Source organism: Pelecanus crispus, chromosome 18 (assembly GCF_030463565.1).
Source record: "Pelecanus crispus isolate bPelCri1 chromosome 18, bPelCri1.pri, whole genome shotgun sequence".
NCBI classification, from domain to species: Eukaryota; Metazoa; Chordata; class Aves; order Pelecaniformes; family Pelecanidae; genus Pelecanus; species Pelecanus crispus.
In genome coordinates this window covers 1766774-1793489 of record NC_134660.1, presented here as the reverse complement: position 1 = coordinate 1793489, position 26716 = coordinate 1766774, and the positions used below count along the sequence as shown (strand labels likewise).

At 67.3% G+C, this 26716-nt stretch overlaps 1 protein-coding gene across 1 annotated transcript; it reads right to left on the bottom strand.

Annotated features, from left to right (window-relative positions):
• Positions 1-4937: 4937 nt before the first annotated feature.
• ARHGAP23 (Rho GTPase activating protein 23) lies at positions 4938-25305 on the bottom strand. The gene is made up of 25 exons (XM_075722738.1): positions 25009-25305; positions 22090-22269; positions 21615-21617; positions 18886-18910; positions 17888-17983; positions 17393-17471; positions 17154-17208; positions 14726-16184; positions 13787-13942; positions 13537-13648; positions 13389-13446; positions 13089-13226; positions 12688-12987; positions 11403-11464; positions 10931-11058; positions 10197-10315; positions 9960-10115; positions 9030-9108; positions 8534-8607; positions 8324-8413; positions 7999-8124; positions 7821-7862; positions 7612-7705; positions 6080-6111; positions 4938-5966 (listed from the first exon to the last, which is right to left on the bottom strand). Exons 1-25 carry the CDS (start codon positions 25303-25305, stop codon positions 4938-4940), a joined length of 4989 nt encoding a protein of 1662 aa, XP_075578853.1.
• Positions 25306-26716: the final 1411 nt, after the last annotated feature.

Here is a 26716-nt window from a genome sequence, read left to right as displayed (position 1 = left end):
GCATCCTTGCCAGCTCCACCCAACCGCTCTCCTGCTCCTGGGGCCGGGCTTCTCTCTTCCTTGGGCTCCTCCTCCCTGGGACTTGTCTTCTTGAGGCATCTGGAGGGATCGCCACCCGTCCCTCTCTTTCTGTTTTTTCAATGTCTTGCTCCAATGTGGCCGACCTCGTGTCCCGCCTCTGCTCCGCCACGGCCCGACTTGTGTCTCGCCTCTGCTCCGCCACGGCCCGACTTCTGTCTCCCATCTCGCTCCGCAATGGCCAACCAGCCACTTTCTGTTTCTCTCTCTCTTTCTCCTCCCTTTTGCTTTTCTTTTTCCTTTTCATTTCGGTTCATTTGGGTTGCTGTTGGTTTGGTTTTTTTCTCCCTCCCTCCCTCTCCCACCCTGCCGTTTTCTGTTTATTTAAGAGCTCTCAGAGCTTCACTCCACCAGTTTCACCAGCTTCAAGCAAGGAGGACGCCGGGCAGCGCCCGACCCCGCTGCCCGCGCGGGCAGCGCCCGTCCCACCGCGGAAAGGTGGGAAACAGCGGCTGCCGAAGACGCCCCCGCCGCCCCCCGACCCGACCGCTCGCCCCCCCGCCGCTGCCGAGCATCCCGGCACCCGCGACACCGCCCCGCCCGGAGGAGACGATGCTCGGCGCCGCAGCCAGGTCTCGGCGGTGGGTGGCAGGCGGCACCGCGGCCGGGCCGCGTCCTTCGCCGGCCGAGGGCTCGGTGCCGTCCCGAGGGGATGGCGCTGCCGCCGGCTGCCCCCCAGGCGCCAGCCCCGGCTCCCCCCGGGGACGGGGCGCGGTGCGAGGGCTGGGGAGGAGGGAGGCGGGAGAGGTGCCGCAGGGCGCCCGGGCGTGCCGGAGGGGCCGAAGGCTGAGGATGTAAAATGGGGAGGGGGCAGAAACGGGCCGAGTCGGGCTGCCCGTCACCCTCGGGTCGGAACGTAGCACTTTAAATGGTGGCCTGGGTGGGCGCGGTGGCCAAGGCACAGGGATGCTGTGATGCTGGGGGGGGGGCTCTGACCGCACCGGGCCACCCCGCCGGACCCCTGTCCCCTTCCCGAGCGCCGAACGCCCTTGGGGACAGGCAGGCAGGACAGGTCCCCGGAGCCCCCTGCTCCGGCAGAGGGGCCGGGCGGGGACCCCACGCCGCAGCCGGTGACCCCGCCGTCCTTCCCCGGGGAGCAGCCCCAGCCCTGCCAAACCTGGGGGAGCCGGGGGGTCCCCAGGGTGCGTGGCCGGGCGATGCCCGCCCGTGTCCAGCACCCGTCGGCACAGCCGAGCCGGGCGTGCGTGTGCGTGTGCGTGTGCGCTGCGTGCGCCGGTACCCAGCGCTGCCGCCAGCGCAGCCCAGCCGCAGTGCAACACACGATCCAATCACTCCTTTCGTTGGCTAGTTCGTCCTTGGGTTGGTTTTTTTTTTTTTTTTTTAATTATTATTTTTCTTCTTTTCTCCCCTCTCTTTTTTTGTATATCAATCATTTTTGTACAGAAGAACGAGCCTTTTTTGAATAAGAAAGAGAAAAAAAACAAAAAAAACAAACAAAAAAAATCATGATGCAATTTCTTTGGATTGCAAAAAGCAACTCTTTACATTTAAGTGAAGTGTCTTAACATTTTATATTGTTTTAAAAAATATATTTACATATTATATATATATAATATACGTAATATAAATATATATATATAAATATTTAAAAAGAAAAGAAAAGAAATAAATCTCTTCACGTCTGGTATATTAGGGGGTGGATTTTCTTCCCTGGTTAGCCTACAGCTCCTTGTGATTTTGAGAGGGTTGGTTCTTAGCGGCTTCTCAGCCCTCGTGCTGAGCTCGCATCCCCCGTCCAGCACCTTCCTTGTCCCGTCCCCGTCCTGCGCCGGAGCAGGGGGTGGAAGGGGCCGGGTGCCCTGGGGATGCTGACACCCATGGGTGACAGCCCCGGGGCCGGGACAGCACCCACTTCCCTCCCGGCAGCAATAGCAGTCACTTGATGCGTTTTATTTAATTTTTAATTATTTTTCTTGGTACCAAAGTGAAACACTGTAGCAAAGCCGCAGCTTCTTATGGCCAGGATGGGGGGGTTCCCCCCACTCTCCCCCAGTCCCGTCCCCCCCCCCTCCACAGCCCCCGACCCACGCCCGTCCCGGTGCTCCCGCGGGGCTGGACGTGGCACCCTCCGTCCTGCCAGCACCCACGGAGGGGCCCTGCAGCCACCCCCCACCCCCCGCCACCTCGCTGTCCGGGGGGTGTGAGGGGACAAGGACCCCCAGCCCCCCGGGACACGGACAGGCGGGGGCAAAGGGGTCGGCAGGGGGGGGCTGTAGTTGGTGCAGCCCCATCCCGGTGGCACCCACGGGTGTGCTGGGACACCCATCCCGCTGGGAGCAAGCTCCGGCTGTTTGGGGGGGGGTCCCATCCCCTTTGCTGCACCCCGGCTTTGTCCCGGGAGCCCCCTCGCAGGCATCACCCGCGCTGTGGGACCCCCGCCTCCGGACCAGGAGGGCGGCGCTGGGTGAGGGGTGCACGGCGCTGGGTGAGGGGTGCACGGCGCTGGCTTGCACCTATTTCTCCCCACCACCCCCCCCACCCCGCTGCCCATCAGGCTGGTTTCTCCGTGAGCGTGTGTCTCTGCGTGCGTGTGCGTCCGTCCTTTCATGGCATCATGCAATCCGTCCGTGAGCACCAACCCCGGTGCCTTTGCTGAAGCAAAAGGACAAAAAAGAAAAAAAAAAAAAAGGAAAAAAAAAAAGAAAAAAAAAGAAAACCACTTGATTCTGGTTTAAACCGGGGGGGGGGGGGGGACGACAAAAAAGGACCAAAAAAAAAAAAAAAAGGAAAATGTTGCAAAAATAATTTAAAAAAAAAAAAAAATGCTGCTTGCATCATGCATGTGTCGGAGGCGCCCGCTGCATGCGCACCCTGCTTTACTTGTCTGGATGTTGTTTAAAAAAGGCTACGACTTTTAAAAGGACAAAAAAAAAAAAAAAAAAAGAAAAAAAAAAGATTCCTAATACTCTTTAGAGGCTGTTTTGGGGTTTCTACAACGTTGTGTGTCTCTTAGCATGACTTTTCTTGTGAATCGTTTTAAAAGAAAAAAAATAGAGTTTTAAAAAAAAAAAAAAAAGGCCTTGCACAGGGCGGAGGCGGGGGCCGGGGGGGGGCTGGCCCCCCGCCACCCCTGCCCTGTGCCCATCGCTGTCCCTGTGTCGCTGTGGATGCCATGGGTAGTTCTGTGCGCAACGTGACCATTGTAACTTGCAAACTCCGATGACAAAGGGTTGCTTTTTATTTTTCCTTGCCCTTTTTTTTTTTTTTTTTTTTTTTTTCTTTTCTATCAGAGTGTCTGGCTTTAATAAAATTACTTTTTTTTTTTTCCTCTCCTCTATGGCACTTTTTTCCCCCCAGGTCTGGTCTCTTGTTGTGTCGCTGGGCTGGGCTGGGGTGGGACATCCCTGGCCTCAAGCCCACCCCGGTCCCACATCCCCCGGGGACGCTCGGGGCATGGGGTGGGGGTCCGGCTCCTTCCCCCCCAGCCTCATAGAAAAGCCGGGATCAATCCTTCCCTGGATGCTGCCGGTGCTCCAGGACCGGGCTGTGCAGCTCGGGAAAATGGGGGCCATGTGCGAGCCCCCCCGAGCAGGGGAAGCAATAACGGCAGGAAACCACCTCCTCGAATAACCAGTTTATTTCCAATATATAGACTGGGAGCGGGGGGCAGCGTCCGAAGCGGGGTGGTTTTGTTTCGGTCTGGTTGGGTTTTGTTTTTTTTTTTTTCTTTTTTTTTTTGCAGTTTTGCATATAGCGGCTCGGCGGCCGACTCGTACACACACCGGGGAGGGGGGCACATGCAGGAGGGTTTAAAAAGTCAACACTGGTCCAGCACCTCCCCTGGTCGGGGTTGGCCTTTCAGCTGAGCAAAACTTCTTAAAAAATCCTTATAAATCCTTTGTAATATGTTACACAGTCAAAGACAATATTTACAAAAAAAAAAAAAAGAAAAAAAAAAAGAAAAAAACAACTTTACAGCAAATATTTGCATAACGTATGAGAATGACACGGAGAAACAGTGACGTGACTTGACACCCCCGACACACGGGCCCGGCAGTGGCCGCCCGAGCCCACGGCACGTGCGTGCCACCGCGGCGAGGCTGGGGGTCCCCGCGCCCCCGCCAGCCGTGACCCCCCCGGGCGCTCCCCTTCCTAAAGTGCTTCTGGCCTGGGGGGGGCAGGAAGGGGAGCGGGGCTGGGGAGGGGGCCGTGCCGTGCCGTGCCAAGCCCCCAGCTGCTGCCGGCTCGTGGCTGCGGCTCGTGGCGTTGCAGGGGACGGCAGCGGCCCCCCCCCCGCCGCAGGGTGCCCCTCCCGTCACACCCGCTCCCACGCAAACACCCAGCCCAAGGGGTCCCCGTCCGTCGCACCAAGGGACACCCCCCAGCTCAGCCGCGCCCCGGCGCGGACCCCAGACCCCCGCGGCACGGAGCGCGCCCGGGTCAGGGTGATGGCACCGCGGTCCCCAGGGTCCTCGGGCGTGGGGAGGGTCCCCAGCAAGGGCAGCCTGGGCGGCAGCACCCAGAGAAGCGCCCGCACTTCGCGCCGCCATGGCCAGGGACAGCAGGGCCGCCACCGCCCGGGGTGGGGACCGTCCCCATGAGCCCCCCCCACCCTGCAACCCTCCTGGCACTGCCCGGGGGGCCGGGGCACCATGGCATGGGGCGGGGGCACCGTGGGACGAGGCCAGGCTGCAGCGTGGGACCACCAAGGGACCCTGCTGCTCCCCAAAGCAAGGGGGGGACGAGGTGGCTTTGTCCCACCCGCGGCGCGGGGGCCCCGGAGCCTCGTTAAATAACAGCAGCTTGTCCAGAGCACAATTAAATACAAGAACGAAGGTGAGTCCTTAAATTAAACACCGGCTGGGGTGGGGAGTCGCGGCGGGGGGCACCTCGGGAGGTCAGAGACACTGGGGGAAGCGCAGGGGGGCCAAGGGGCCGGGGCTGCCCGGGGGGGTCTTGGTGCCCGGCCCCTCGCTGGCAGCGCCCGGCTGTGCCGGGGCGGGTGCCGGTGGCCGGGCTTTGGTGGACTCCAGGCTGCTGAGCCCCGAGTCCTTGTCATGGCAGGGTCCCGGGGCCATCTCCAGCCCCCGCGGCTCCTTCCACTCGTTGAAGTTGAGGTCCTTGAGGCCGCCGGGCACCACCACGGTGTGCCGGCGCCAGCTGCTCTTCCTGCGGCGGGTTTCGGGGGAGTGGGCTCGGCGCAGGCGGACCCCCATGTCGTCGGCAGAGGCTCGCAGGCGCTGCCGGAGCTGCTCCCGCAGCGAGGGCCGCCCAGGGGGGACCCAGCTCTGGTCCTCCCCGGTGGGTGCCGGGGTCTCGCCGGCCGGCCGGGGCCGCCCCAGCTTCCTGCGGGCCAGCGTGTCGCACTGGATCAGGCGGTGGGAGTTGAAGGAGGGGCGGCCGGGGGACCCCTTGTCCTCGTCCCTGGTCCCCCCGTCCACCTGCCCCGGCCGGGGCCGGGCGCCCTCCCGGCTCTCCGTGTCCGTCTCCATGTGGCTGAGCTCGCTGCGCTCGTCGTCCGCCTCCTCCCCGCGGCTCCCGGCCACCGACTGCACCTCGGAGCACAGGCTGCGGTCCATGGTGGACAGGGTGGAGTAGCCCGACACGATGGAGCGGGCGTCCGGCGCTGGCTCAGCCCCGGCACCCCCGGGCTCCAGGGAGCTCTCCTGCTCCATCCCAGCTGGGCTGGGGGCTGCCGGCTCGGCGCTGGTGCCGCGGGGGGCTTTGCCGGGTCCTGGAGGGGTGGTCGCAGCCCCCTCAACCTCCTGCTCCCGGCCCGGGGCGTCCCTGTGCTCCGCGTCATCTTCGGTGCTGCTCCCGATGCCCTCAGCCTCTCTCCTCTTCTTCCTCTTGCGGGCGGCGGCCGAGACGAAGGGGATGGCGAGGAGCTCCCGGTGCGGCGGCGCCTTCCGCGATGGCCACGTGCCCTGGGAAGACGGTCACGCCGCGGTTAGGGATGGCGGTGCCGGGGTTAGGGATGGGCTCCATGCCCCAGCTATCGCGTCCCTCCCTGCCAGCCCCCGGCCCAGGACCCTCTTACCTTCGGTTTGGCGGAGCCGCTGCGGGTTGAGCCTGTAAAGCAGAGCGGAGAGGGGGGGTTAGCCAGGCCCCAGAGGTGGCCACGTCCTGGGGAGCGGGGTGCGGTGGGTAGAGCTGGGGGATGCTGCTCCGTTCCCCCAAACCGGGATGGGGACATGCCAGGGCCGTTGGATCGGCTGGCCCCTGGCAGGGATGCCAGCGCCGCGTGGGTTTGTGTGCCAGCAGATGGAGATGCCGGAAAGCTGGGGGGGGTCTGGTGGTGCACGGGGGTCCCCGGCACCGCTCGCCCACTGCAGAGCCGCAAGGTGAGGAGTGGGGATAAGGGGGGGGGACACGCAGGCACACACAGCCGGGAAACACAGCCAGGACCCCGGCGGCAGGTCCCCAACCCTCCCATGGCCACGGGGCACAGCGGGGACCAGGGCTGGGCACGGTGCTGCCACCACCACATCACCGGGACGGGGCATGGGGACAGCCACCACCACATCCAGCCCCGGAGCGGGATCTGGGACGGGCTGTGCCGGAGGGGGCTGGGACAGGCCGTGGGGCTGCCCCGGCTCCGCGGGGGGGTTAGGGGACAAGTGGGGACATGGGGGGGACTGGCAGCCCTAGCCCTGCTGCCGTGAAGGACAAGGACAAGATGACAGACACCCTCTCCCACCCCGCACGCCCCACAATGGGGTTAGCAGCTGCTGACGACGAGAGAGGGGGAGGCAGAAAGGGGGTGCTGACCCTCCCCGGGGCATCAGGACCCCCATACCCCAGTGTTTGGGTACGCCGGTCCCAGGACACGGCACCCATCCCTGCCAGGGGATGCCAACAGCAGCCCCAGTGCCACCGCAGGCACCGGCCAGCAATGTGGGAGAAGCAGGGTTAAAGGATTTGGGGCTCCCCAGGGGCTCAGCCGCCCCTCCTGATGCTGGGGACCCTGGGGACAGTGGCCGGGCAGGACAGGGCCCCCTCCCCTCCCGCTGCATCCCCCTGCTCCCGCTCTCTCGTGGTCACCCGGAGGAGTTAGTGCGTGAGCAATGCACCCAGCATCAACACTGTACCCGCTCTAGCTCTCGAGGAGGTCCGCTGGAGGAGGAAGAGGAGGAGGAGGAGGAAGAGGACAGCACAGAGAAGTTCAAGGAAAGAACGTAAGAAATCAGTCGAACATCAAAGTCTCCCGGTCTCCGGGTTGGCAGCGTGGGCCAGGGGCGAGCGGGCGCGGGCAGGGGTCCCGCGGGCTGCCGGGGTGCCGCGGCCAGCCGGGTTTGCAGAGGGACGAGGAGCAGCCACCGGAGAGGAGGGTGACGGGAGAGGGCGGGGAGGGGGCTCTGCTGGCACCCCCGGGGGGGCCGTCCCCGCTTTCCAGTGAGGAAGGTGCCAGGATGTCCCGCTCTGGCACGCGCGGGTGTGCCACGGCCACGGCAAGCGGGGCTGGCTGTCCGCAGCGGTGTGAGCGGGGGGAGATGGAACGGCTGCAGAGGCGCCCTGGGGTGCCCCGGTGCCAGGACCGGAGGGGCCGGTGCCGCGGGCACCGCTCCTCACCTGCGGCATCGCCAGGCGCCGCGGTCCTGCCGATGTTGGGGAGCAGGTACTCGATGTTGGGCACGGACTGAACCTCCTTCTCATCCACGGGGGTCTGCAAGGGGAGGGCACGCGGCGGTCAGGCGGCTGCCAACGGCCCCCCAGCTCCCAACTGGGGCTCTGCACCCCCTCTGCCCCATAGCGAGACCCCCCGGGGGGGTGGGACTCACCTTCTCGCCCTTGTCCTCCTTGTCGCTGAAGAACCAGTCTGACTGTGGGGGGAGACGGGAGAGGGGTTAGGGACCGGCAAGGAGCGATGGGAGCTCGGCGTGGCCGGGGAGCACCATCCCCCGTGGTGCAGATCAGCCCCGTCCCCCCGCCACGCCGATGCCCGCCGGTGCCACTTACGTGCTGGATGAGGGTCTCCACAATTTTGTAGCGGTCGGGCATGTGTGTCACCATGTCGGTCATGTTGTCCTCGGATGTCCGCACCAGCGTGGGGCCGAACACCAGGGCCAGGTTTCGTGGCTCCATCTGCAACCGGAGCTGGGGTTAGTGCCTGCCCGTGGCCACCCCTCAGCGCTCGCCGCTCCATCAGGCACCGTCTCCCTTCCCACCCCGCCAGGAGCTCAGCCCAAGCTGGGGGGGCTCGAGGTGGGGCAGGGGTCCGGGAAAGCCTCCCCGGCACCAGGACAGCGCATGGGGCTGGATGCCTGGGGCGGGTGGACAGTACCTTGTTCTTTTCCGAGTGGTCAGCGATGGTCTTCAGGTGGCCCACCAGGAACTTGAGTGTCTCGTAGTAGTGACCTGGCAGGTCCCGGATCTGCGGGGAGGCAGGGGGTCACCTCTCTGCTCACCCCCGCTGCCTTTCGCACCCACAGCAGCACCCAGGTGGGGCTCCAGGGCTGTGCCCCCCGCCCCAGCCCCTGCCCCCTCTCCCTACCAGCTTCCGCAGTGTCCTCATCCTCTCGCTGGCGTCCTCGATCCGGTTGGCCTCGATGAAGTCGTTGTATTTATCTGAAAGAGAGACATGGGGGGTGGTCAGAGCTGGGTGGAGGGGAGAGGGCACCCCCCCAGGGCCAGGGACCCCCAGATGCACCGGCCAGAGATGCTGGGGAGGGGGCTGGGGGTGCTGCTCGGGTCCCACTGGGACAGGGCACAGAAGGACAGGGAGGGACAGGGACAAGGACAAGGGTTGGCCCAGGGGACAGTAAGGAGGGGGTCTACAGAGCCCCTCGCCTTGCATGGGCGCTGGCTCATTCTGTCACAGGGTCTGGGGACCTGTCCCCAACACGGGGACGGCGGGGATGGGCTCCGGGGCTGCCACTCAGCCCGGTATCAGCCATCGACACGCGGCCATCAGCACAGGGTCATCTGTGGCCACTTCGGGGGCCCCGACGGCCCCGGGGGAAGCGCACGGCCGGGGCGCAGCAACTCACCGTCAGTGAAGAGGGGCTCGGGCAGCTTTCGGAAGAAGGATTTCAACAGGCTGCTAATGACGTTCAGATCCTGCCATCGCTGCGGGGGAGAGAAGCAGCTGCTCAGAGGGACCACACCGGGCCAACCCCGGCGCCAGCGGGAGAAAGTCCCCAAGCCAGGGGAGTCCGAGGCCACCGACACCGAGGGGGACAGCAGCCAGCACCACCGCGGCTGTGAGGAGGGCAGGACGGCTGTCCCCACCCTGCATCTGGCAGGGAAAGCTCCGTGCTGCTGCAGCAATGTGGCGAGATGCAAGGGGACAAATGTGTCCCCAAGCTGCCACCTACGCTGCGGTCACCGGCCGCTAGGCGGCCCTGCCACTCCAGGGAAGGTCACGGTGACGGAGACGGGGATGAGGATCGTGTTGGAGACAGGGATGACGATAGAGACAGGGATAGCGACAGAGTCATGGACCAGGACAACAGCCCCAAGAGCATCCCAGAGGCATGGGGACAGGGATGGCGACAGTCATGGACCAGGACAACAGCCCCAAGAGCATCCCAGAGGCATGGGGACAGGGATGGCGACAGTCATGGACCAGGACAACAGCCCCAAGAGCATCCCAGAGGCATGGGGACAGGGATGGCGACAGTCATGGACCAGGACAACAGCCCCAAAAGCATCCCAGAGGCATGGGGACAGGGATGGCGACAGTCATGGACCAGGACAACAGCCCCAAGAGCATCCCAGAGGCATGGGGACAGGGATGGCGACAGTCATGGACCAGGACAACAGCCCCAAGAGCATCCCAGAGGCATGGGGACAGGGATGGCGACAGTCATGGACCAGGACAACAGCCCCAAAAGCATCCCAGAGGCATGGGGACAGGGATGGGGACAGGGATGGGGACAGGGATGGGGACAGGGACACGCAGCCCACCCTGCCCTCACCTCGTCCTGCAGGTTGATCTCGGTGGCTCCCTTGTTGAGCTGCTCCTGCAGGCTGGACACCACCGCGTTGTTCCCGGGCACGCGGTAGATGCCCATGTACTCCAGCCCTCGGTCCTCCACCACCTTGCAGCAGGCTTCAACGATCAGGGGGACATTCTGCAGGGACAGGGAGGGGGTGACGGAGGTGCTGGGGCCGTGCGGGGTCCCCGAGGGCTGGCACCACCTGCGCGGCCGTACCTTGTTGTCCGGGGCAGGCTGGCAGTCCTCCAGCCTCACACCGAAGGTCCGGGGGGCAGATTTCTTGTTCTTCTTCATGATGTTGATGCCCCATGGGGCTTTCTGGGAGCTGCTCTCATCTGGGGGGAAAAACCCACAGGGTGTTGGTCTCTTCTCCCAAGTAACAAGCAATAGGACAAGAGGAAATGGCCTCAAACTGCGTCAGGGGAGGTTTAGATTGGATATTAAGAAAAATTTCTTCACGGAAAGAGCGGTCAAGCGTTGGAACAGGCTGCCCAGAGAGGTGGTGGGGTCCCCAGCCCTGGAGGGGTTCAAAAACGGGCAGAGGTGGCACTTGGGGACATGGTTTAGTGGGCATGGGGGTGTTGGGTTGATGTTGGACTGATGATCTTAGAGGTCCTTTACAACCTTAATGATTCCCAGTTTTTACTTTCATTACAAAATAATCCAGCCACCAAGCCAGGAAACATGAAATTATGACTCTCCCCTTAATTGGTTTAGTGGTGGACTTGGTAGTGTTAGGTTACTGGTTGGACTGGATGATCTTCAAGGTCATTTCCAACCCAAATGATTCCATGATTCCATGATTCTAATGAGCTGGGACAAATGGGAAGAGCATCCCTGCTGCCCTACAGGGATGAGCACGATGGCAGCCCTGGGGCGAGGCCCCCCTCCTTGCAAAGCCCCTGGGTTTGCCGTGCCGGGGTGCCCCGCGCCGCAGGGGTGGGACCTACCTTTCGTGATGGCCGCATCCTGCCTGGGGGACCGGGGCGCGCTGGTTCCCGTCTGCTTCAGGAACTCGGCTCGGATCCCCAGCCCACGAGAGCCCTTGGGCGAGGAGTCAGGCTTGGCGCCCGCAGGGCTGTGGGGAGAGCGGGGGCTCAGGCGGGGCACGGCCGGGGGCACCGGCCCAACGCGAAACCTCCCGGCAAACGCCGGCATCTCTCCTGGCCTGCCCGGCATCCTACCCGTGCCCACGGGGCTGCACCCCACACCAGGTAACGGGGAGCACTGAGCCGCTTTAACCCTTTGCTTGGTGCCAGTTTGGCTGAACCGGACCCCGCTGGCACCCCGAGCGAAGACGGGTGCAGCCGGCACCTTCGGCGCTGCCCCATCAAGGGATGCACTGGCTTTGCTCCATCACTTTAAAATTGAGGTGAATAAAGCGCTCGGGGGTCTCGGTGCCCACCGCCCCTGGGTCCATACCTCACTTTCCGGTAGTCGTTTAACTTCTTGTTGATAAGCGCTTGGCTGGCAAAACCGGGGTCCTGGGGAGGCAGAGAGAAGAGGGGAAGGGAGAGCTTGAGCAGCGCGTCCGCCGGAGGCCCCGGGCAAGTCCATGCTCTGCCGGGCACCGTGCGGGGCCAGGCAGGACCAGGCGAGGGCAGGACCCGGTCCCCGCTGCCCCGAAATAGCCGAAACAGCCGGCGCCCGCCAGCGCTCGCCGCCCCGCTGCGTTCTGCGGCGCTCCTTGCCGCGGTGCGGGGCGGCACGCGCGCTCCAAGCCGGGCGCAGAGGCGCGGGGACAGGCGCGTTCCTCGGCAGCACACGCACCTCCGTCTGCCCGCACCAGGCGCACCCGCTGCATCCCACAGCTTCCAAAGACACGTGCCCATCCCTGCGGGATGCTGCCCACCCGGCGGGCAACACAGCCCCAGCGGGTGCCCAGATGGCTCCACGTGCTCCGATCCAGCAGCACCTTCCCTGTGCCGGCGCTGCCAGCCCCGCTGAGCCCCCTGTGCCCTCTGGAGCGGGGCTGTGCCGCAGAAAACCAGAGACCGCTCCAAGCTCAACGCACCCTTCCAGGGCCGGAGCCTGCCATCACCCCGGCACGAACGCTGCAACCAAACGAGGCCATCCCGGCACCACGGGGAGACGGCGTGCGGCCAGCCCGGCGCTGGCACATCCAAGCCCTGCGGATTCTCCACTGGAGCCCACGGCCCCGGGGAGCAGCTCTCCCCATCTCACACCCGAGCGACCCATTGCACAGACCACGGCTGCCCATCGAGGGCTCAGCCCCGACCCGGCGCCAGCCCCGGCAGCCGGCAGCACCATGCAGGCACCATGCCCAGCGCAGGCAGGGAGCTCCCTGCCAGATCTCTCTCCACCGAAGGAGACACAACGCACCACGGCAGAGCCATGCACGCTCCTCTACTACCGCACGACCAAACGCCACCGGCGCATCCGGCGCCGACCCTGCCTGGAAGCGCCGCTGCAGCGCGCGGAGAGCCACGCCGCCGCCGCCGAGCGCCCCGGCGCACCCTGCCCTGGCCGAGGCCGGCGGAGCCGCGCTTTTCTTGGACGCCGCGGCGCCCGCGAGCCCCCGTGCACCCCTGGGAGCACGGCACGGGATGGGCGAGCCCCACACCGGCCGACCGCGCCGGGGCCGGCCGTGGCCTGGGGAAGCAGCACAAGGCAAAGAGCCGGAGAGAGCCGAGGCAGTTAGTGCCGGGAGAGCCAGAGGCAGCCGGGAGCCCCATGTGGCTCTCACCTCGCCCTCGGCCTTGCTGTTCTCCCTGATGACTTTGATCCAGGCCAGCATGTCTTCCCGATCCTCTGCCTGAAAGAGATATTCACAGAAGTCAGCGGTCGTCAGCCGGAAGACGTGCTTCCTCTTGGTCTCGCTGTAGGAGATGTCCACCAGGCACGCTCGGATGCTGATCGGCGGCTCCTCCTCACCTGGGGCCGGGGCGCAGGTCACCGCCTCCCGCCTGTCTTTGCACAGGTACAGCGAGTGGGTGCGCAGCACGGCGAAGACGCGCTTCCACTGCCGGATGCCTCCACCGACCTTCTGCGGGGAGAAGGGATGGGGCACGGACCTCAGGGATGCTCGCGGCGGGGAGCATCCCCCTCCCTGCGTGGCCGGCCGGGCTCAGGGGCGCACCCGCCTACCTTCCCCTTTTTGGTGAGGATCTGCTTGCAGTGGAGCCAGCCCTCCTTCCTCACGGCGCTGAACGGGACGTCCGAGAGGTCGGAGGTTGAGTGTCTTTTGGAGCGGGCATCTTCGGACGTGCCGAGGCTGTCCAGAGACTGCGGGGGGACCGGAGGGCACCGTTGGGACGATGCCATCGGCACCCCCTGCTCCACCGGTGCCCCAGCCAGGCGGAGCAACCCCGGGCTACCCTCCTATAGAGGCACCCTGGCGGGGGGCACCCCCGGGACCCCCAACCCTCACCGTCGCACAACACTCACCCCATCGGTGAAGAAGCTCCTCAGCATGCGGAGGCTGGGGACCCGGCTGGGCATCCTCCTGGGGGGAGAGCAGCCCCCGTGAGCGGGACGGTGGGGAGGGGACAGGAGCCATGCGGCGGCGGGACTGGGAGGGGGTGTCCAGCCCTACCTTAGGATCTTCCCCTCATCCCGAAATGCGTTCAGACCATCGTCGCAGGACTTGGAGCGCTCGGTGGTGATGGCCAGGAGGTAGGACGAGCGGCGGCCGGCCTTGATGCTGCCTGCGAGGGGGAGAAGGGCAAAGCACACGCTGCTCAGCCCAGCAGGCACGGGGCAGAGCTCCAGGGCAGGGGGCTGCTCCTCCCCGTCCTGCCCCCCACCGTAGCCCCCGGGACGATTCCGCTCCCCCCAGCACTTACTGCAGTCCTGGGAGTAGTGCCGGCTCAGGGCAAAGGCGAAGGTGGGCGAGGAGGGGCTGGTGGCGACGGCGGGCGCCGAGTTCATGGCGCTGGAGACCACCGAGGAGGCGGGGACGTGTTTGGCCTTCAGGTCGATGCTGGGGCTGGTGGGTTCGTCTGTGAGAGGGGTGGGCAGTGTTGCAGGAGGGGCTGGGGCAGGACGGGGCAGGGGAAGTCCCTGCCGGGCCCCCCCCCGGCTCTTCTGGCAGGTGGTGGGTTTGCAGGTGCCCGGGCTGGGCTGGGGGACACGCTCCCACCCCCAGCAAAGCCAGGAGCCGCCGGTGCACTCGGACCCTCGCACAGAGCAACCCTGTGGCCCCCCCATCCCCACCCCATCCCCTCCCTCCCCGCCCGGCCCCGGGTCCCTCCCTGGGAGCAGGCACGGGGCAGGCTGCAGTGCAGGAGGGGGCCGAGCTGGAGGCTCCCCCCACCCCCATTTGGGTCCCCAGGGGCAGAGGGGGACGGGCAGGGAGGTGCCAAGCGAGACAGGGAGCGGGTCCTCCCGGGCACGTCCCTGTCCCCACTTCAGAGCAGGGCAGGAGCGTGCAGGGCTCCAGTTCACACCCAGCCGTGCCCAGTAAGAGGTACCAGGGGCTGGGCAGGGGGTGCAAGACAACAGAGAGGGATGAGGCTGCCCAAGCCCAAATCCTGGCACCCCCTCGCAGCCCTGCTCGGGGACAGGATGCCCAGAGGGCTGCGGGATACGGGGCGCAGCAGGGTGCTGGGCACCACGCGTGCTGCTGGCGCGGACCCTTTCCATCTCCACGCCAGCCGTGGATGGATGCTCTGAAATTGTGCAACGCAGCCTGTCCCCTAAACATGCCCTCCCTGGCACGGGACTGGCTAACGCCCTGCTCCTGGAGGCAGCCGCCCCTCCGCCGACGAGCCGCCCCAACTCACCGATGAAGGGGATGGATGCCAGTGAGTCCTCGGGGGCCGCCAAGGGAGCCACACGCCGGCCTTGCCACTCGGCTGCCGGCCTCTCCCCTTTGCTGCCGGCCGGCGGGGCGTTGCAAATGTCCGTTTCCTTCACCCCCTCGGGAAAGACAAAGTTCATCTGCCGCAGCGGGGGTGGCATCTTGCGGCCCGTGGGCGGCTTCTGCCGCAAAACCACCTCTTCCCTCCGCTCCTCCGGCTGCTCGGGCACCCGGCTGCTCTCCGGTCGTTGCTCCCTGGGTGCGGTAGGGACCGGCGAGGGACCGGCGGGCGGTGGGACGGTGGGAACCACCCTCTCCGGGAGCGGGGCGGCCGGCCGCTGCGAGATGCTGAAGGTGGGCAGGCCACCGAAAGCCGGGTCACGGAAGGAGAGGGCGTGCAGCAGCCCGGTGCGGCGCTGGAAGGACGGGCTGTAGCTCCGGTAGCCGATGTAGCCTGAATCATCTGCGCTCTGCAGGTTGGGCTGCGACGGGTGCTTCTGCACGGGCGCCGGCTCCCGCGAGGAGGAGGAGGAGGAGGAAGGTGCGAAGGAGCTGTGCGGGATGGGCTGCCCGACGGCGGCGACGGTGGCCCGGCAGACCCTCTCAGGTGGCCAGGCGGAGCGATCGAGGTGAGGGGAGAGCAGGGCGCCGGGCTCCAGTGCCTCCATGGAGCGCCCGTACCTGCCCAGGTAGTGGTCGGAGCGGGCGCGGGGCGCCCAGCCCTCGCGGGAGGCCTGCAGCAGGGTGTCGTGCGAGGCGCTGTGGGGCCAGCCCCGGGGGGCCGCCGCCGAGCCCCCCAACCTGTCCTGGGACACGCTGCGGTAGCGGGGCGGCATGGCCTGCCGCCGCTCCTCCGAGGCGCTCCGCCGCGTCTCCTGGCTGCAAAACCAGCGGGACAGAGCCTGCTGGCATTCCTGACGGCCGGGCGCCCGCTGGCTGCCCGCTGCCTCCCGGGGGGGCCGCCCAGCGCCCACCAGCCCCCCGACGCCCTCCTTGAAGCTGCAGTGAGTCCGGTGCTCCGGGAGGTGCTTGGGGACCCCGTAGCAGGACGGGGCGGCGGGGGAGATCCCGTAGCGGTCGGGCAGAGAGGATGCGACGTTGCTGGGGCAGCCGGCGTGGGAGAAGGAGCCGGGGTGCCCGTGGGGTGCAGTGGGGCGCGGGGGGGGACCCCCGGGCTGCGGCTCGTCGGGGCGGTGCGCAGGGCTGCCAGCCACCTCGCTGCGGGCGCCGGCGAGCGTGGCCGTGCCGAGCGGGGACGAGGGGCCCACGGCGGCGGGGCGGTGGGCGCGGGTGTCCGGCGGCTGGCCCGGCGGGGGCTCGGTGCCCCGCGCCTGGAAGGGGTACGTCTTCCGTGGGTAGCAGATGGGAGGGGGCTCGGGGATGCTCTGCGCCCCGCCAGAATACGGCTCGTTGCCCTTCAGGTAGGCATCCTGCGAATACGCCTGCGGGGGGATGGGGGGGTCAGGGTGGGGGGGGTCCGGGGCCGCAACACCCCGCTCCCACCGCTGGCAGGGTGCCACGGGGATGCTCTCCGCTCCTCCCCAACCTGCGAGCGAACCACCCCGCTGGGGCAAGCTGGGCAGGGCTGGCTGCAGCCCCCCAGTCCTGCTTTCTGACGGGGTCCCCCCGGCACTGAGCAACCACCACCACCAGCCCTTCCGCTCTCTCCGCTGCCTGGCCGCCCTCCCTTCCCCTCCCCTCCTTCCTAAAATACCCCGGCACGGCAGGCCGGGCACGGCTCTCCCTTCTCACTTTTCACAGGCGCCTCCGACTTCACGCCCGGGGGCTCCTCAGAGCCTGGGGTGGGCACAGACGTGAGACCCCCCCTTGCCAGGGCTGCGAGACCCCCAGAGCCCAATGGGAGCTGGTCCCCCAGGGCCACCTAATAGCCAAGCCTGGGGTGGGTGCTGGCAGCGTTGGTGGCAGCACTGCCGGGAGAGCCCCGGGAAGCAGCCAGGACCCGAGGAGCACCAGGCGAAGCCCCACGCACACCCATCGGCTCGGGCCACCCCAGCTGGGGCCAGCGCTGCGCCCGGACCCTAGCTCACCGACAGCAGAGCTGCTCGGGGTGCTCCAAGGATAAGCCAGACCTTGAGACCTAGAGCAACTCACCCTCCAGCTTCGCCCGAGGATGCCCCCCCAAAAAAAACAGGGGCCACGTCCCCCATCCTTCCTGCCCTGGAGCGCCTGTGCCCACTGCTGCTCCAGGGATGCTGGTGGGGCCCTGTCCCCAAGTGTCCCCAGCATTTAGGGGCACTTGGCCACCCAAGGCGCGGGAGGAGCGTGGGCAGGGACAGACCAGCCCCTCAGGTTTGGTGGGGCAGGAACGCCGGCACAGCCCGGGAAAGCCACGCCGGGGAGCCTGAGCCCTGGAACCAGCCCGGTCCCTGGCACCCGCCCGGCAAACTCACCAGCTGGAGGATGTCCTCGTCCTTGGGCATGATGGAGAGCTCCAGCACATCGTCACTGTGGGGAGAGGGGACCGAGGGGTCAGGGCGGCCGGGATCAGTCCCCGCCTGCCCCCACGGAGGCCAATCTCATGCTCGGCTGGATCCCCCCCAGAGGGACAAACGTCCCCATCCCCACATGATGGTCACAGCACGCCGCTGCCTGTCCCTGGTGCCCTGCAGCGAGGGGGAAGGGGACCCACCTGTTCTGGATCAGCGCGATGACCTGCGAGTAGGTTTTCCCGATGATGCTCTCCCCGTTCACCTTGACCAGCCGGTCCCCTGCGGAGCGGGGCGAGAAGACGGTGTCACCGCAAGTCAGTGGGGAGGTGGTGGCGCGTGGCGGTCCCCACGCTTGCTCACAGCAGGGTTTGAACAGGGACAGGGCTTTTGCCAGGGGCAGAGCCAGGTCCCGTGTGACAAGGGGAGCCGTGGGAGCCCCCCACAGCCAGCCTAACCCATGGGGACCCTGATGATGCTCTGGGCATCCCAGCCCGGGGATGAGAGAGCAGAGCCCCACAGCACCAGAGAGCAGAGCGAAGCCGGGGGAGAAAAGAAGGAATGCAAGAAAAAGAGCAAAAGAAGCAAGAAAGTCCCTGGCAGAGGAGGGAGAGCACCACACGCATCCCGCGAGCAGCCTGGAGCCGTCTCCGGCTCCGAGACCCTGCCGGCCCGGCCACCCCCCGTGCCCCGCTCACCGGTGCGCAGCCCGGCCTGGTGCGCCGGCCCGTCCTCCCGCACGTTCTTGACGAAGATGGTGTCCATGGGCTCCAGGCGGCTCCGGGGGGGACCTGCTCCCCGGGGACACAGTGTCAGGGAGCCGCCAGCGCGGCTGGGCCCGTCCCAACGACAAGAAGCACTCTTGGCCCCTCGCGGTACCCTCCCCATCCTGCCAAGCCCACGCATGGCAGCCCTCCCTGCGCCTGGGACCTGCGGACCACGGGTCCAGCCCTGGGCAAAGCCCCCTTCTCGGCGCAGCCCCCCGGCACCCGTCTCCCCCAGCCGTGGCTGATCCCCGGCCTTTGCAAGAGCAAAAAGCCATCGGGTGCTGCAAGAAGCCGGAGGGCAGGTGGGCCGGCGGAAGGATGGCAGAGGGATGGTGCCGACAAGGGATGCCGAATCCCCTGGGGACCGCCTGGAGCGAGGCCGGTGTCCCCCCAGCCCCGGCGGGCACCGGGTGCCAGGTCTGGCTGCTGCCGCCGGCACCCAGCCCGGCCCCCGGGGACCGCAGCCCCGGTGCCTCGTCACGCCGCCGGCGTGCCGATCTGTTCTGACGCCTTCACATTCGCTCACGTCACCGTCAGCCTCTGGGAGGACAGTGGGGTCGCGTCCCTGTCCCCAAACGCCCCGCGCTCGGCCGAGCCGCCCGCCGCGGGGACCGGCGCTGGCCGTGCCGCATCCCCTCCGGCTTCAGGACGGACCCCCTTGGGCGCGAGGGCCAGCGAACCTCCCAAGGGCTTTGGGGACACCGCGCCTGTGCCAAGTGCCACCGAGCTGCCGCCGAAGCACCGCACCGCTTCACCACCAGCCTATATTTAGGGCCGCGGTGCCGGCCAGCAGAGATGGCGGGCTGTGTCCCCTGGCCGCAACACCCGCTGCGACCCGTGACAGCACCCGGACCCCTGCGCCCACCGATGCGGGCGGTGACATCCCCCTGCACGGGGGGTCCCCGTGGCGGCGCAGCGCCGGTGCTCACCTGCTCGGTTCCCGTTCTCCTCCTCCTGCCAAAAGAAGAGAAAAACACTTATTTGGTGGCCGGACAAGGGCAGCCGCGGCAGGGGGACCGGGAGGGGACTGGAGGGGTGTCAGCCCCACGAAGCCCCTTGCAGGACCTGCGTGTCCCTCTGCCCTCCGCTGCCCCTGGCTAAAATTACCTCCTGACACTGGATCCGGCCGGGCCACCCGCGCAGCCTTGCTGGTGGGCAGGGAGCGGGACCCGCCGCAGCCCCCAGTACCCAGCTGCTGGGGAAGGGGCCGGTTTTGGGGCAGGGGAGCGGGAAGGGGCCCAGCGAGCCCAGGCAGTGGCATCTCGCCCTTCTCTTGGGCCACTGAGCCTGGCCGGGGAGAGCCCGAGCCCCCGCAGCGGGGTCCCGGGGAAGGGACAGGGTGCCCACTGGCACACAGGCCACCACAGCGCCCGGGCAGCGGGTCCCAGCGACAGGGACCCCCGGGAAGGGGGCGGCTTTGCGCAGGCGTCCTCGGAGGGGCACCAGCCGCCAGCGGGGCTATATTTAGCCCCGCAATTATTTGGCAGGGGGAGCGCGTCCCTGCGAGGCAGGGACCACGTCTGCAGATTCCCGCTGCGCGGAGCGGGCTGCCGGGGCTGCGGCGGATGCTGCAGAGGGGATGGCGGAGGGCTCCCGGCACCCCCTCCCCAGCCACGGGCAGGGGACAGCCGCGGGAGCCGCGGGGCTCTGTCCCTCGGGGTGGGAACCGTGTCCGTGGGCTCCTGCTCGCCTCTCACGTCCTCCCGTGGGGATCCCACTGCAGAGCCACGCTGCCCGTGGGACACCCAAGCTGGCACCCGCGTGGCTCGGCACCCACGCCACTAAGCCCCCAGCCCTGCCACGGAGACAGCTACACCCCAGGCTGCTCAGCCCCGTGCGCGGGTCCCATGGAGGGACCCAGGCACCTGGAAGGGGATTTCTCACTCCGCCAGTGCCGGATCCTGCCATCTCCAGGGAATGCAAGAGTTCGGCTCCAGCCAAGAGCTGTCACCAGCCACAGCTCCCTCCCCGGCCCCCAGCCAGTGCAGGCAGTGGGGACACAGCCCCGATGTCCCCCGGGAGGGCAGGTCCCTCCGGGGCGCTGGGGAGGGACCGGTCTCCACCCCAGTGTGGCAGGGGGACATTCTGGTGAGGAGGAGGAGGGGGCTGGAGGCATCTCCCCATGGTGTCCATTGCATGGCGGGAAGGAAAAGCCACGTCCCGCGGCCTCGGCACACAGCCGGCACCATTGTCCGTGCACCGAGCGGCTGCCGCGGTGCCACGGCAGGAGCGTGGGGACACCGAGGGCCCTTGGAGGCACAGACTCAGCCCTCTCCCCACCCCTCCTCACCCTGCGGCACCCCGGAGCCCTGCCCGGCCCCCGGGGCAGCCCAGCAGCCCCCGCTCCCAGGGCTGGGGCCGAGGCTGGGCGCGGCGGTGCCGAAGCACGGCGCGGTGAATGCAGCTCTGCCGTCACTCTCCCCGCTGAGTCAACCCCACCGAAACTCAGCCCCCGGACCTGGCCGCCCGCCGGCACCCGCGGGTGCTGAGCCAGCTGCGCCACACCCTGCCCCGCCGGCCCGGGAGCGCCGGCTTCGGCTCAGACAGGTGCCGGGAGCTATTCGCAGCCCCTTTCCGAGAGCATTTCCACCTCCCGGCGCTGATCTGGCTCCTTCCCACGCGGCCCTGTGTGCTCCTGCCCTGGTGGGGCTCAGCCCTGGTGCCCAGCGCCACGGGGCAGGATCAGTCCCTCGCTCTTGGAGGATGCCTTAGGAGGATGGCGGAGAGGTGGAATGAGAAGGTCGGTTCGGAGCAGGTTTGGGCCATCCCCATGACGAAAGCTCCTTTGCAGAGTCATGCTGCTGGAGACGGGACAGGTCTGCGTTCCCAGGCAGGAAGGATTTGGGGAAGCAGAATAAGAAGCCTGGGAAAAGCGCGGTGACGGAGGACGCTGAGCGGGGACTCCGGCGAGTTGCTTCTCCCCACCCTGTGACTCACTTCCCACTGCAGTTCCCTGCCTGCGGGGAGGAGGCGGCGAGCACAGGGCCATGGGGCTGCCGGAGCCGTGGGGCTGCCAGAGCCGTGGGGCTGCCGGAGCCGTGGGGCTACAGGCAGCTGCGAAGCTCTGAGGGTGATGGGAGCATCCAGGTCTGCCCACGCCGGAGTGGGAAAAGGGCTGTGACGGACCACGCAGCTCCCAGACGCTTCTTCCTTCACCTGCATGAAGCTGCCGCTGCAGAAAATGGCGCAAGAGGGGGATTTCAAACCCCAGGGGCTTGGCGCTGGCGTGGCAGGAGAGCTGGCTCATCACCCACGGTCCATGCTGGAAGCTGCTGGGTGGTTTCACAGGCTCCCTCCATCCCGGAGGGGAAAGGTGCTGCCCGGATTGGGGCTTCTCAATGGCTCAGAGGGCGCAAGAGGCGATGGCCACCCCAGGGTCTGGTTCCCCCCAAAAGGCAGCACCTGGGAAGGGTCCGGGCTGCAGCCGAGCCAAGACACGATGGCAGCCGCCGGGTCCCAGGGCAGATCCAGCCTGAAGCCTCCCGCTGACAGCCAGGAAATTGGGAGCTAAAAATCTGCTGCACTAGAGGCGGCGAGCACCGGCGGGGCTGGGCACGTGCCGCTCGCTGGGCGAGGACCCGCTGGCACTTCCCGGTGCTCGAGGGAGGAGGAGGAGGAGGGATGTGACGAAGGGCTCAAACAGCATCCTCCAAAGCACCTGCTCCCAGGCGTGGCTTCACGGTGGCCGTGTGTGATTTACTTTGGCTCAAGCCACGTCCCGCTGCGCCGAGCCTCTCCCTGGCCTCGGGGGCTCTGAAATGCTTTTTCTGCTCTTCCCGGGGACGCCGGAGCCGTCGGTCGGAGCTGAGGGATTCTCCGCGTCGCCACAGACAGCCGTGACCCCCACCAGAAAGGCTCTGGGACGTCTCCGGAGACGCTGCCGACTCGCTGCTTGCTCAGAGCACGTCTCCCAGCAGCTCCACAGGCTCCTCCAGCCCAGGGCCACCCATGGGTGGGGGCAGCCCCATGCCCCCCAACAAGGCAGGCGACAGATGGTCCACTCCATGGTTCCCCAGACTCCCCCTGCCCACCCCCAGCCCATACACAAGCATCCTGCATCCACGGCACCTCAGAGTCCCGCTCTGGGGGTCCCCGTGCCCCCCCCCAGCCCAGCCCCCCGGTCCCAGCCCTACCTTGGCAGTGGAATGCACCGCCGACTCCGGGGGGTAGACAATGAAGTGGCGGAGGGTGAAGCCGAACCCCCCCTGCGAGCTCTTCCGCAGCACCACCGTCTTCGGGCCCACCCAGGGGAAGGGCCCCTCTGGGGGTGCGTTGGCATTTGGGGACGCCCCATCTCTCCGGCCCGGTGTTGGCTGCAGGGGACGAGGAGGAAGATGTCACTTCTGGGGCAGGGGTGTAGGCAGCCAGCCCCCCACCAGCCCCCTCAAAGTCCCGTGCTAGGGGCTGAAATCTGCTGGAAAAGCCGCTCTGCCCCTCAGAACCCACCCCCTCCTCCTCCCGGCCCTGCGGCAGCAAATTTCAGCCCCCAAAGAGCACCCCACCAGCATCCCCCGAGACTCCTCGCATGGGACCTTTTGGGAGAAGATGCGTGGAAAGGAAATGAAAAAAAAAAAACAAAAAAAAAAAAGAGGGGGAAATGAGCTGTGCCTGGGGGTCTGGATGGGACCCAGGAGGCAGCGTGGCAGGAGGAGAGATGGGGGCGGATTGGGGCGTCGGGGACAAAAGGTCCCCTTCCGATGACGCCGCGGTAATAACCTCGGGCAAGCCGGAAAGAGCCGCCCGGGAGGCAGCTGGATGAGTGATGCTTCCCGAGACGGGGCAGGGACCTGGCACCGTGTTGGGCACCGGCAGGACACGCTGCCTGGAGCAGCAGATGGGGCCAAGAGGGACGCGGCTCCGTCCCGCAGCCCCCGGTGCCGGTGTCGGGAGGGGGAACGGGGCCGCGGCAGAGCCAGAGCAGCCGTGGGCATCTCGCCTGGCACCCGGGCAAGGAGCTTGGAGAGACAGCATGAGTCCCAGCACCTTGGCAGGGCTTGGGAGGGTTTAGCGCAGCCCTGGCGAGGGATGTTGTTGCTTTCCGTGGCTGCACATCTGGCTGCACATCCGCCAGCCCTGCTGAGGTGGGAGCAGCCCCGCAGCTGAAGGGAGCAGAGGGCCCTGCCCGCACCGAGAGAAATCCCTAAAACCTCAGAAATCAGCAACCTGGGAGCGGGCAGGGCAGGAGGGGGTCCGCCGGGGTCCTGCCCGAGTGCCGCCTCCCTCCCCGCTGCAGCAGCTGGAGCCAGCCCATCCCGGGGCGAGGGTGTTAAAATTCAGGCGCCGTCTCAGTTGAACCGAGGGATGGGGAGCGGGGAGGGAGAGGGACACACAAAAGGACGAGGCACAAAAAGCCTTTGTCTGCGCCTGTGCTGAGTGGGCCTTTTCGCTGCCGGTGGGGAAATCGGAGGGCAGCTCAGCAGGGCTGGGCTGCACCCCCTGCGCCCACACGTCCCGCACGGGGCCCAGCTGCAGGTGGGGCTGGGGGTCCCGTCGCCCCGGGGATAGGGTCCCCGTGGTGAGGGCACGGCTCTGCAACTGCACCCTCGAGGCATTGCCCTGGCACGGCACCCACGGACCCGCGCCATCACCGCCGCAGCAAACCTGGGGGGTACAAGGGCTTCGGGCCCCCGCGGACACCACAGATACCCCGAAACATAGAGCGAGCTGCGATGCCTCAAACAGCGGCACAGGAGAGCCAGAAAACCCCATTAGCAGCACCAGACGGGGGGGCAAAGCTCCCCACGAGCCCCCAAGCCCTCCCTGCACTGCGCACGCCCCGACCGGTGACCCAAAACCAGATGGCAACAGGCGCCCCACGCTCCCACGGGGACCCCCATCCCTTCGCCCCGGGGCCACGAGCATCCCGGCCCGGCGCCTGTCCCCATCTGCGCCCTCCATTGTGTCGGCCGCCGGCTCGCCGGATTATTTTTAAGCTGACAGCTGAATGTGCCCGGCTGATTTTAACCGGCACAGACAAGCCTCGGCAAGGGTAGGAACGGTGGAGACACTGACGGCAGACGCCGACCCACGGGGATGGGGACGTGCCCCTGTGTTACGGGCGCGCCGGCCGGGGCAAGTCACCCGCTGCAGAGACCCAGAGAGACCCTGCAAAGGGGTGGGCAGAGCAAACCATCCCAGACCGCCGTGCCTCAGTTTCCCTCTTCACCCACCGTGGCTTTGGAGCTTTTTGGGCTGCAAAGCCCCTGCTGTGAGCTCGGACATCCCCCATGCTGGCTCACAGCCCCGCAGACGCTCCAGCTCCCGGGGCAGAGGGGTTGACCCCTGATTTGTCACCTCAGCCGTGTCCTCAGCGCCCCGTCCCCTCTCCCCGCACGGGGCCGGTTACCTCCCGGCTTTTTGGCTTTATTTGAACCTCAGCCCGGCGTTTTCCGCTGTGCGCCCACCAGCTGCGTCCTGCTCGTTAGCCCGGCTCCCCCAAGCCCCTGTCCCACGAGGGCCGCGGGCAGCGAGGATGAGGGGGGAGCCCCTTGCTCCTTGCAAGAACGGCTTGTGCCCAGGTGGCCCTAATGCCTGCGAGGTCCCTTGCCCCCCAGCACAGGTGTCACGGGGTCCCTGTGCCCCATGTCACCGTGCCACCTCGCCCCCCCCATGGGGACACAGCGGGACAGGTAGCTCCCGCTGGTGTCCCACTCCTGCAGAGCAAAGCAGTGTTTTCCCTGCATCCCGCAGAGCCCTCCGGGGGGGCAGGATCCATCCCCCCTCCTGGACACGGCGAGCAGGGCAGCAGGAGCGAAACACCCGGGCACAGCCCTGCCCTTGCCGGCAGCTCCCAGCCCGGCCTTCGTGGCCACCGGCATGACAGGAGCCCGGACCCCCGACCCTGGCGCCTGACCCCAGCCCTTCCTCCAGCACCGGAGGGGACGGAGGGGACGCAGCGCTGCCCAGGAGCTGCGACAGCCCCAGCGCTGCCCAAAGCCACCGCACCCAGCTCCACCAGCCCCCTGCACCAGGGGAGCCCCCTGTCCCCTGCCCTCCCCTGCACAGCGTCCCCCCCCAAACGACACCCGCCGTCTCCAGCACGCGGTTCTCACCCGGCGGCACTTGTCGGTGCGAGGGGGTGCACGGCCGGGCCGGGGGGCCGGGGGCCAGCGGTGCTCCGGGGCGGCGGCGTGCCGGCGCAGGCTGCTCAGCCAGATGCAGCGGGGCTCGGGCGAGCTGCAGTCCACCCCGACGGCACGCTCCAAGCACCAGCCCTTGCCGGCTCGCTCCACGCTCCACAGCCCCTTGCTCACCACGGCCACGGGGCCAGGGGCTGGGGGAGGCCGGGGGGGGCCCCGCAGCACTCGACAGGACCCCCACTCCCCTCCGCCCGCGCTCTCCTCTACCATGCGGCCGCAGTCTGGGCCCGGCTTCGGCAGGCGAGGTGCAGCAGCGTGGGCTCTCAGCCGGCGGCCGGCATAGCCACGGGCTCACCACCTCCTTCACCGGCTTCAGCCCCCGAGCTGGGCAGCACAGCAGCGGGGGCCGGCTGCCGGGGCCGGCATGGGGCCGGCTGCGCCGTCTCGCATGGCTCGGGCGACGTGCGGTGCTCCCAGCCCGGCGATGCTGCACGCAAACTCGCACGCTCGCTCGCACCCCCCGCGAGCAACGCAGCCCCGGCGCGACCGGCGGCAGCCGCCCCCCAGCCAGCCAGCCGTGCTGCGCAGGGATGGACGGAGGGTGGGATGGATGGGATGGACGGAGGGCGGGAGGGATGGAGGGATGGACGGAGGGCGGGAGGGATGGAGGGATGGACGGAGGGCGGGCGGCCACACGCCCTGGCTGGGCTGGCGGGCTGGGGCTCCAGCTGCTGGCAGGGATCAGCGTGCCCGGCCCACCACCCCGAGCCAGCCCCCGCCGCCTGCAGTGTCCCTTTGCCCGGACTTTCCCTTTTTTCTTTTTTTCTTCTTCTTCTTTTTTTTTTTTTATTCCGCCCCCTTCTTCCTCCATCACCCCAGGCAGCATCCCACCCTCCCCGCTTCCTCCTCTCCCTCCTCCCGGCCCCTTCCTTCCTTCCTCCGCTCGCTCTGTACAGGGCGCCGGGCGATGCCAGGGACAGGGAGGGGGACAGCCTGCGGCTGCGGCGAGTGGTCCCCCTGCTCGGTCGGGACAGGAGCTGCCACCGGGCTCTGCAAGGTGGGGCTGGTGGGGGCTCCGAGACACCCCTGGTCCCCTCCCTGTCCCCAGCATGGTCCATGCAGCAGGGACAGGTACCCAGCCCCGGGCTCTGCTGGCGCAGCCCCCCGGGGACCGACACAGCCCCTTGGGGACTGACAACACCCCTGGGGACTGACACAGCCCCTTGGGGACCGACAAACCCCCCAGGGACCGACACAGCCCCTTGGGGACAGACAAACCCCCCCCGGGGACCGACACAGCCCCTTGGGGACCGACAACCCCCCAGGGACCGACACAGCCCCCCGACCCCCCTGCTCAGTGCCTGTGGCAAAGGGCGGTGGCTCCAAGAACACTTGGAGTCCCCAACCAAGAGTCCCCCCAGCCCCATCTCCCATTTTGGGGGACACCCAGGGCTGCAGACGTGGCAGGTCCCTGTTGTCCCCTGGGCACAGAGCCACCAGCCCCCACGGTTCAACCCTGGCTCCCCAGCGTTGAGCCCACGGGCAGGGTCGGCAAAACGCCCTCGTCACGGGTGCCTGGGGGCTCCCCCTGCTCCAGGGGGACAAATCACCCTTCCCCAGCCCACCCCGCACCCCCTTCGTGCCCCCCGAACCACTCTCCACCGCGGCGGCCAAAACACGG

Bases quoted from the DNA above. Each gene is read 5' to 3' on its own strand.
- ARHGAP23 (XM_075722738.1), bottom strand. From the start codon at position 25,305: ATGGTAGAGGAGAGCGCGGGCGGAGGGGAGTGGGGGTCCTGTCGAGTG. The intron at 17,984-18,885 runs GTGAGCACCGGC...GTCCCCGGGGAG, and splicing joins GGAGAACGGGAACCGAGCAG to CAGGTCCCCCCCGGAGCCGC. The intron at 11,059-11,402 runs GTATGGACCCAG...CTCTCCCCACAG, and splicing joins AACGACTACCGGAAAGTGAG to CCCTGCGGGCGCCAAGCCTG.